This window comes from Lactuca sativa, chromosome 5 (genome assembly GCF_002870075.4).
Source record: "Lactuca sativa cultivar Salinas chromosome 5, Lsat_Salinas_v11, whole genome shotgun sequence".
Lineage (NCBI taxonomy): Eukaryota > Viridiplantae > Streptophyta > Magnoliopsida > Asterales > Asteraceae > Lactuca > Lactuca sativa.
Genome location: NC_056627.2, coordinates 69,272,891 through 69,282,317, shown reverse-complemented (window position 1 = coordinate 69,282,317; position 9,427 = coordinate 69,272,891). Strand labels below are relative to the sequence as shown.

General features: G+C 35.6%; 1 protein-coding gene across 12 annotated transcripts; it reads left to right on the top strand.

Annotated features, from left to right (window-relative positions):
* The first annotated feature begins 2,244 nt into the window (after positions 1–2,244).
* LOC111908427 (uncharacterized) lies at positions 2,245–8,231 on the top strand. 12 transcript variants are annotated; one of them, XR_008224275.1, is made up of 10 exons: positions 2,245–2,553; positions 2,664–4,553; positions 4,647–4,815; positions 4,972–5,038; positions 5,188–5,222; positions 5,327–5,394; positions 5,552–6,150; positions 6,680–6,830; positions 6,911–7,751; positions 7,846–8,231. XR_008224275.1 is itself a non-coding variant. In XM_052764178.1 (7 exons), the coding sequence occupies exons 2-6, from the start codon at positions 4,792–4,794 to the stop codon at positions 5,808–5,810; spliced, it is 465 nt and encodes a 154-aa protein (XP_052620138.1). In that variant the 5' UTR covers positions 4,165–4,553; positions 4,647–4,791; the 3' UTR covers positions 5,811–6,150; positions 6,680–6,904. The 12 variants fall into 12 exon arrangements, 1 of the variants encoding a protein (XP_052620138.1); XR_008224271.1 differs by having other exon boundaries at positions 2,247–2,553; positions 5,188–5,394; XM_052764178.1 differs by lacking the exons at positions 2,245–2,553; positions 6,911–7,751; positions 7,846–8,231 and having other exon boundaries at positions 4,165–4,553; positions 5,188–5,234; positions 6,680–6,904.
* The last annotated feature ends 1,196 nt before the right edge of the window (positions 8,232–9,427 follow it).

The window sequence follows — 9,427 nt, the reverse complement described above, 5'->3', positions numbered from 1 at the left end:
CTCGGAGCCGTCGGGCGCTCCGGGGCTTCTGCCTCGTGCTAGGGAATTACCCTAGGCTTTGGGGGGTTAGGGAGGCTTAGAGAGAGAGAGAGTTTAGAGAGAGAAAGAAGAGGGTTGAGGGGTGAGGAAATGAGGGAACCCGTCACCTCTATTTATTGGGTGAAATCCTGAAGGACTCGCCGAGTTGGTTTACTGACTCGCCGAGTCAGTTCCACGTGTCATCACCTGATGACTTTCCTTGGGGAGAAAGCCTTGGCCCATATTCAGCCACATCACCCTTTTTGCAGCAGCACCCTGCTGACTTCTAAACCCCGTAACTTTCGCATACGAGCTCCGTTTTTGACGTTCTTTATATCCACACGTAGGTAAAAACAATATCTACAACTTTCATTTAGACTTTGTTGGCTAATTCTCGACTGATCTTAAATTTAACAGTAAGAGGTGATTAGACTGTTAAATAACCGCGAAGAATTCATAACTCCTTCATACGGACTCCGTTTTCGTCTATCTTTTTACCGTTGAGTTCCTATTAATGAGATCTTCAACTCTCATTTAGGTCGCGTAAGCCAAAAACCTCTCGAACTAAAATTCGAGTTTCGGGTCGTGCACTGCTAAGCTGAATCTTAGAAAAATCATAACTTCTTCATACGAAGTCAGATTTGGGCGTTCATTTTATGGATTTTCTCGGTTTAACATATTCTACGACTTTCATTTAGATCACTAAGGCTAAAAAGTCCTCCATCGTAAATTCACTATTTGCGCCTCCCGGTGCCGTGCCGGTTTTGCCGTAAAACTTCGGCGGGTAATAATTTCTTCGTTATAACTCAGATTTTGGCGTTCTTTATATGTACGGAAACCTTGAGACATATTCTAAAAGTTGTTTAAGACTATTTATTATAAATAATATTTTTCCGAAAAGTCGTTTTCGACCCCTATTATCTCTAAATTGACTAGCCCGGATCTACGGGCGTTACAGTATGAAGCCCGAAGTTCGGATTTGAGATCGAGTGATTTCTAGCCGAAACAATCTAAATGAGAATCAAAGATCTCGTCGATAGTAGTGCAACGGAAGAAAGACAGACAAAAACGGATGTCAGATGAAGAAGTTATGAATTTCTAACGGAGTTTTCCTGTCCCGGCCTACTAAAAATAATATAAAAAAATAAAGTGAAAATTTGCCGACGGAGTCTAAACGAGAGTTGTAGAGCATAATCTCACCTACGTGTGGATATAAAGAACGTCAAAAATGGAGATCGTATGCGAAAATTATGACTTTCTGAAGTTCAAGGCACGCACCCCAAAGCAGGAACGCTCCGCGTTCGGAAGAGGAACGCCCCGCGTTCATTGCGAGGCCTCGGATCAGCCACGTCGCTAATGACTTGGAAGTCTTATCGGATAGGACCGGAACCCACTCCTACGCGCCGCGTTCGGAGGAACACCCCGCGTTCGTGGAACGCACCGCGTACATAGAGGGAACTCCCGCGTTCGGAGGGTCAGCCTCCCCCTATAAATTGAATGCAAGGTCTCCGAGATTTTTTGCTCATTTATTCCCTCACACTCCTTATTGCCTCGTTTTACATGCAAGAAATACCCCTGAAGCCCCGGTATCATCACGACACCTGAAGCAATTCCCGAAGCCCTGAAGATCCCAAGAAACAGAGTTTCCGAGCAGAAACTCTGCCCGTGAGAAACTCGGTTTTCAAGGAAGCATCCCAATTTCACCGAAGAAAACTAATTTTAGAGCTGAAGTGTTGTCTGATAATCATCTTATCAAGTGAGTGTGTAGTTACTTTCTTCTAACACATAAATACGAAGTATTTCCATAAAATACGTGTTATGTGTTTATATGTTATGTGTTATTTGAAATGAGTATCGGTTGAATGTTTTATACATGTTTTATGTTGTATATATACATATATATATATATATATATATTTATATATATCACTACTAGAAAACAACCCTTTAATGACGCGCAAACAGTGACACGCAGTGATTTACGATACGCAAAAGTGTGCGCCCTAAAAATAATGTCATCTCTTCTAAAATTTGAAGGATAGAGTACACGCATTTATGCGTGCCCTCAAATTAATGTCAGAAAAAAAACACAGAGGGCGCATATTTAAAATGGGTGTCATCTAAGTGTGTCGTTCTATAATTTTTAATGAAATGCGCGTGTTAATAGCCAAGGCGGTAAATCGAATCTAAAATAATTAAAACCCCCGCCTGTTCGATCCTCTCTCATTATCCCTTGTTCCCCTTAGCATCCCAAAATAACCCTAAAGTCCCCCACACGATAACTAGGGTTTTTTCACTTCAACATTCTCAAGAAGGTCCATCTAGGGTACGACTACAACACTTCATCTCACTGGCCGACGACCTCATCAGGTGCGCCTCAGTGATCACTTCACCGGCGGCTGTGACTCATCAGCGTCACCGTGTCGGAGACTGCTTCCCGACCCTAGTTTCCATCTACGTCTGCCTCCTAAAACATATGACGATACCTTGTTTGATCCTCTATCGGGAAGCTTGATGTTGAATCCCTTGTAAGTTGTAAGTATCAACTTATTTAGTTGTTTAGGTCGAATATCTTTCTTATGTGAGGGTGATTTCTTCTGATTTGTTTTGATCAATTTAAGTGAATGTGAATCGTATACTTCCAGAAACAGTTGGACATGATTGTCAAATACGATTGGAATTTTGATCATTACTTTGAAGAAGACGTTCCTGCTACGGTGAGGTGATATTAATATATAATTTCCCATTTTACCCTTCCGTATCTACAGATATATTGTTAAACAAATAGTGTTTCTAAATTATAACAACAGATGGAATATATAAAGGCCCATACTAAACCAGAAGATGGTAAATTGGTTGTTGTAGGACACTCCATGGGTATTGAAAAAGCTCGTATTAAACAATTTCTGTAAGTATATCATATTTTGTAATGACATTTTAGTAATAATAAATAATTATCGAGCTTTTTTTTAAAATTTTTTGAAGGTACGATACCTGCTAAACTGTTGTTGCAGCTGACATCAGCGTTTTGTGAGGGTGGTTTATGTAGCAGAAGTGGGAGATTTTTTTTATAAAGATCATATTAATAAAATCAATGTTCCTGTGTTGGCTATTGCAGGGGATCGAGATGCAATAACTTTATAGGAAGTGCACATGATGTGTTTGTGGAAATGCCCAAGAGAAGGTAATATGTTTGTATTATCTGATATGATTCCAATAAGCTTCTCTTCTTGCTCTTTTGTTCTGTTAAAAAGGGTATCAAAATGCTGGACTTGAAAAAATAGCTCTATGGAAGCTGTTAATATGTTTAAAGGAAGTGCACATGACGTGTTTGTGGAAATGCCCAAGAGAAGGTAATATGTTTGTATTATCTTATATGATCCCAAATTGGTCAGTCTGAACTATACAAGTGTGAACTATACAGATAGTTGCATTCGCGTAATGGCTTTTGGCTTGCTACCAAACAAAAACTTCTTTTAATTACCTAAATAATTAATATATTAAATACTAATTCAAAAAAGTGAAAAACATTGATCAAAATCATGCAACATGTTGTAAATACTTTAATATACCTTGAATACCATATTTGTTTTAGCTAACAAATTTAATATTTACTCATTAGGCCCAATTGGCATATCATAAAGGCAAACACATAAAATTTATAACAGTCACAATTCATAAACCACATATTTTTATTAAATATATCCACTAATTAAAGCTAGAGCTTGAAATAGCTTCATGCATTAAGCTTTGGTACCCATCCAACAATCACATATTCTTCAACAGCTTTGGTTTTCTCAAATGACTCCAAAGCAAACAAAGACTGCACCAAATAAATCATAAGTTTTTATGCACATGATTATAAATAAATAAATAAATAAGAATCATATTTATGTGAAATAAATAAATAAACAAAGACTGCACCAAATAAATCATTCTGATTCCAGCCAAGTATCTCCAAAGACTGTTTTTGTTTTTTTTCCTCCCTTTTAATTTGCAGAATGATGTTGAGTCTGGATATTTTAACAAATGGCTTATGGAACATCACTGTGTTTCATTGGTAAAAAAATTACATTTTCTTTTAATTTTTCATGTTCAGCTGCTTAATTGTTTTTCTTTTTTCTTACACATCAGAATAGTTGAAGAACAATGATGGATCATGTAAGCACTAATTGGTGCAAATACATTCTATTATGTTTTTAGACCTTTGAAATAAATCAATTTCATTTCTATTTTTCTATCTCAAAATTCTAATCGGTGCAAATACATTCTATTATGTTTTTAGAACTTGGGGTTGATGATAAACAACTTGACGAAGAATTCTAGGAAGAATAGTTTACTGAACGATTTGAAATCCCAATCTCTATATATTTTCTTATTTGAATTTTCATTTTGAAACACAATTATTTTGAAAAAAAATACTAATTGATAAGTTAATGGTTCCAGATCGTGCATTATCTAGCTCGTTCTGGAGGTAAATGGAACCACTGTTTGGGTTTGTATAGGACGTGGACATGTCGTATTTAAAGCAAGAGGTGATAATCAATTATTCATTTATGTGTGAGCATACCCGTTTTATCTTATGAAATAGGGCATGTAACAATTTTTTATTTTTTCTATAATTATAGGGAAGCATTCAGGCTACTTTTATAGATAGTGTCGGTGCAGTTTCTAATGAACAAAAACCAGAAGCCCTGAACATTTTGCAAGTCCAGGGGAGATTCTTATTGAGATTAAGAGTATTGGAATTTATCTAGAGCTAGTGGTTATTAGATGAAGTCAACAAAGTCTGCTTTGGTTAGTTTACTAATATAAAATAAATTCCCTTTTAATGAATTTATATCTACATAAAGTATTTTTTTAATGTGCTTAATGAAATACGGGTGATTTTATATATCTTGGCCTGGTGTATGCTTCTGTTTGGGTGTCCGGATAATAAAATGGATATCATAGTGGCATCACTTGACTACAGGTGACTTGAGAGTCCATCGCAGATATTTGCGATCAACTTATGCTTCAGGTATGAATCTATGTAATGATCTTTGTGCGCTAATCGTGGCTTACTACTACGAATGACTGTGTGTTGGGTTAAGATTTTAAACCCTAATTTTATATCTGATGGCCTGATTTCAATCTTACTGTTACTTTCTTTTTCCTTTTTTCATGTAGATTGCTTCACAAGGCGTTGCATTTCAAGACGAATGGTCGTATGTTATGTAGAGTTGCAGACTCAAAACTTCTTTGAGATACTGTTATCAATAAGTCCTAAAAGATTGTTGAAACAGTTGATATTGTGGACTCTTTTCAGGCTTTACCACAATTTGGTCTCCTCTCTCCTGTTAGAGTTTGCTCAAATTGTTATAATTATGCATCTTGGTAAGTATTAAATTTTGTCACTTTGTGCATCTATTTTTTATTATACTGAGTTTATTGAGACACAATTTTGATCATACTGACTGACCTTGTTGTAGGTGTATTACACTATTTACCTCTTTATTCACTTATTTGTTAATTAGACATTTTCATGCTATAGGATTGGAAATTCTGATGGAGTTGCTTCTGTGAATGGAGTAAATTCTGTGACAGATTCGGTTTCAAGGCTAGATATTAGTACACCTTCAAATTCCAATACAAATCAAAGTGCTGCTGTAGATTGCAAGTGTGGAATGCCTTTATGTATTTGTGAGGTGCCTTCAAATGATGATGTGGCTCCTATGCAGGCAAGTCATACTCATTTTAATCACCTTCATTTGCATCATACTAAGAACCTTAATGAGTGTTGGCTTTGCTGATTCTGATGGAATTGGAATTCAGGATTCCGTTCCATGTTTGATGGATTTCTCGGGGAGGGTGGAAGGAACCCAATTCCATTCGTCTTTTTCTATCAAGAAAACAGATAACCCTCGTTGGAATAAAAAAACAATAGTTCAATATACATATTTAGAATAAGCAAACAATAAATAAGTATACATAAAAATTCAAAAACTGTATGATTTTTAATTTTTTATTGTATGGACTTGTGCTTTGCTTGCAGCCTAAACCCTTCCCAACTTCCACAATTCCCAGTATTTCAAAAACAAAGAAAGCAGACACAACACCAAGGAGTAGAGCCTCTTCATCTAGCAAGTACAGGTATATATATTTTATTTTATTTTTAATTGTTTGCACATACATAGATTCTTCTTTTTGCTGCAATTTCTTATAGAATCTGATAGAAATCTAGTTTTTCTCTACCTAATTTTAGATTTCACCCCTTTCTTCCTTTTTCTCACATTTAACCACATGATACAAACACAAGATAATATATTACATAAAAATTTGAAATTGAGGATGTTACATATTGGTTTCTCTAAGACCACATTACCATTCATTCATGTTTACTCAAAGTCCAAAACATCTTTTTAATTTTTCTCATACAATTCTTATGCCTTGTTTTTTTCCTTCCTTTTTAAGTCAAAAAGTAATTTTTTACATTAATTTGTAGTAGTGGACAATCATCCAACAATGACTCAGAAAAACCACTGGGAAACTATGAAGTTAAGATTTGAAACCCTAATTTTATACATCGTATGTTGCTAAAGTTGTTGCACCAAAAGGAGTATCTGTTAGTGTTAATCCCAGCAAGGTAAATCTCAATATTGTGATTTCTTTGGAAGTTTAGGGCTGTTGTTGTTACATACATGTATATTTCAACCAAATTCCTTCGAATTTCAAGTAGCACATGGTTAAGTTACTGGACAGAGCAAAGCACTACAACAGCTCGAGGCCCCGCTTTTCACATTCTCATCTATGCCCTCTTGTCCATTGGACAGGTAGGTACACTAAAATCTTTTTTATTGTTAAAAGTCCCTCCTTAACCCGTAAAAATATTGTTTTTTGTTTTTTCTTAAAGTTCTGTATGTTGCTGTTATTATTACATCAAGTCAAATCAGATGACACATCAATATTTTGTTACCAGTCAAATTTGTGAAAAATTCTAATCTTATTTTCTGGTGATTTATTTCAATTTTATTTTTTAATTTATTGTTTGTGTATTATGGGGACCTGTGGTCTAACTTCTTCAACTTCATTTTTCTCTGAATGACATGACAGTACTTACATGGCGTCACTAAGTTCACTATAGACGGTTGCGAAATCCTTCGTCAGGTAAGATTTAGTTATAAGATTCTTTTTTTATTTGGATTTTATTTATGATTTTATTCATGATTTGATGAAATGCTTGGTTGAAGATGATTGAGAAGGGTAAAATAGTCATTTGCACTAGTTTATCTTTTGTTCAAATCTGATCGGGTGTAATAGTAAAAAATGAGCTACATGCTGCTCTTTCTCTCTTAAATATAGCAGTTGCATCAAAGCTTTTTGCTGCCATGGATCCAGATCAGGTACTTCCTCTTGACCAGAAGGGTAAAATAGTCATTTGTTTGTTACTGTTCAAGATTTGACAATTATTATTAAAATAAACCTCCTGGAATGCCTTTATGAACCACCTAGGCTGGTGAGCTATCTTCCCATTTAAATACACATCTTTCTATCATTAAAGACAAAATGCTTTTTTTAACTCAAAATAACCACCAAGTTATAATTTTACTCTTGAATATTTGATTATATTTGCAATTTTAGACCATTAATTGCTTCACTTTGGCATGATTTTTTTTACTTTTCCACTCTCAGGCAGTAGCGGGACCATGCCATAGCATCACCCTGACTTCCAATGGTTTTGTTTCCATTATTTGGTCTGATAACTCTAGCTAACTTGGTTATGAGACTGTTTGACTATTTTTCACATGGGTCAAAGAAAAACTAAAACATCTTATTGAAATTTTGTAGGCTGGTGGACTATTATCTTTCATGTCTGAGTTTGTTCTTAAGTGCTATTGGCTACTTGTTGTTCCTTTGAAGGGGTATGATTCTCATCACATCACTGAAGAGCATCTAGGTGGCAAAATAATATCACGTTCTGTTCTGCTTTTTGCCTTTGAAACTGCAAGAGATGCCGGAGCCCTTAGAGAACCCAAGGACAAACTGGAGAAGTGAGTTGAAGAGCTGACATGGAGATTAGACTTTTCAAAACATTTGAGGGTATAGTTTTTTATATTTCTTGTATCTAATTAGTTTGTAAATTTTTGTTACAACCATTGATTTGTTTTGTCTTTCCATGGAACGATTATTTGTATGACATTAAATTTTACGCAATGGATTGTATTTTTTGTATATGACATTTTATTTTCTATTATGAGACATTAAATACAATTTTTTTTTTGAAAATTAGTAAATCTATAATAAATATTTTTTTAAAACATTTTAAATTATGATACGCAAAAATGTGTGTCATCTTCATTTATGACATGACCTTTCTTGACAGGGGCTTTCTTGATACGCATTGCATGTCATTAACACGCGCGTCATAAGATTACGACATGTGAATGCGTGTCGTCTTCCGTTATGATAGGGCCTTTCTTGATACGCATTGTGTGTCGTAATCGCGCGTCGTAATTGCGCGTCGTAAATGCGCGTCGTCTCTCTTTATGACAGGGCCTTCCTTGACGCGCATTTGCGCGTCGTCTGAGCCTTTTACGACGCGCAATGAGTGTCGTAAAAGGCTGTTTTTCTAGTAGTGTATATATATATATATATATATACACTAAAATGTTGGGTAGAACATGGGTAGATAGTGGATGTGTGATGAAATAAAATGATGAGAGGCCTCGATGTTGTTAATCTAGTAATCTAGCGGAGTATGAATGACGACCACAAACTCTTTCTAGACTGTCCGGTGGGAACGCTGGCAGGTTTATTACCTGTAGGTGTTGTGAACGATGTGTTCACCGGTGTACTCTATCCCCCTCATGGTTGCCTTTAGGACATCTATTGTTGAGGAAACCCATTTGCAGTAATGTCCATCCCGATGAAAATCCTAGATTAGCTCCCTGGTAATAGATGTTGTTTTAGGGACGTAAAGTGAGGATAACGGAAATGGGTAATCGAGTTATTGTTGGTTGGTGAAATTAAATATAATTATTTATGGTGGGTTGAAAACCCTATATGCTCACCAGGCTCCCAAGCCTGACCCACTCAGTTTTATTTATATTACACGTAGTGGCACGAGAGCATAAGTTGGACAACTTGTGAAGATATTTTGTTTATAGGCTAGTAGTTGTGTATAACTGTTGTAAGGATTATAATGTGCCGTTTATGCTTTTGTGTCTGTATCGGAACATGATATCCCGAGTTTTGTTATATATGAAAATACATTTCTTTAAGAAATGCTTCGATAAATTTTATTTTATCATATTGTGTTTTGGGAACAAATTTCACAACTCTTTTAAATCAAAGGATTACTCTGAAAATTATTTTAAAAGCATAAATGAAAACGATCTTTTTTGGCCGTGATTTTGGGGATGTCACAATT

Bases quoted from the DNA above. Each gene is read 5' to 3' on its own strand.
- LOC111908427 (XM_052764178.1), top strand. From the start codon at position 4,792: ATGAAGTCAACAAAGTCTGCTTTG. The intron at 5,039-5,187 runs GTATGAATCTAT...TTTTTCATGTAG, and splicing joins GCGATCAACTTATGCTTCAG to ATTGCTTCACAAGGCGTTGC. The intron at 5,235-5,326 runs GTAGAGTTGCAG...GACTCTTTTCAG, and splicing joins GACGAATGGTCGTATGTTAT to GCTTTACCACAATTTGGTCT.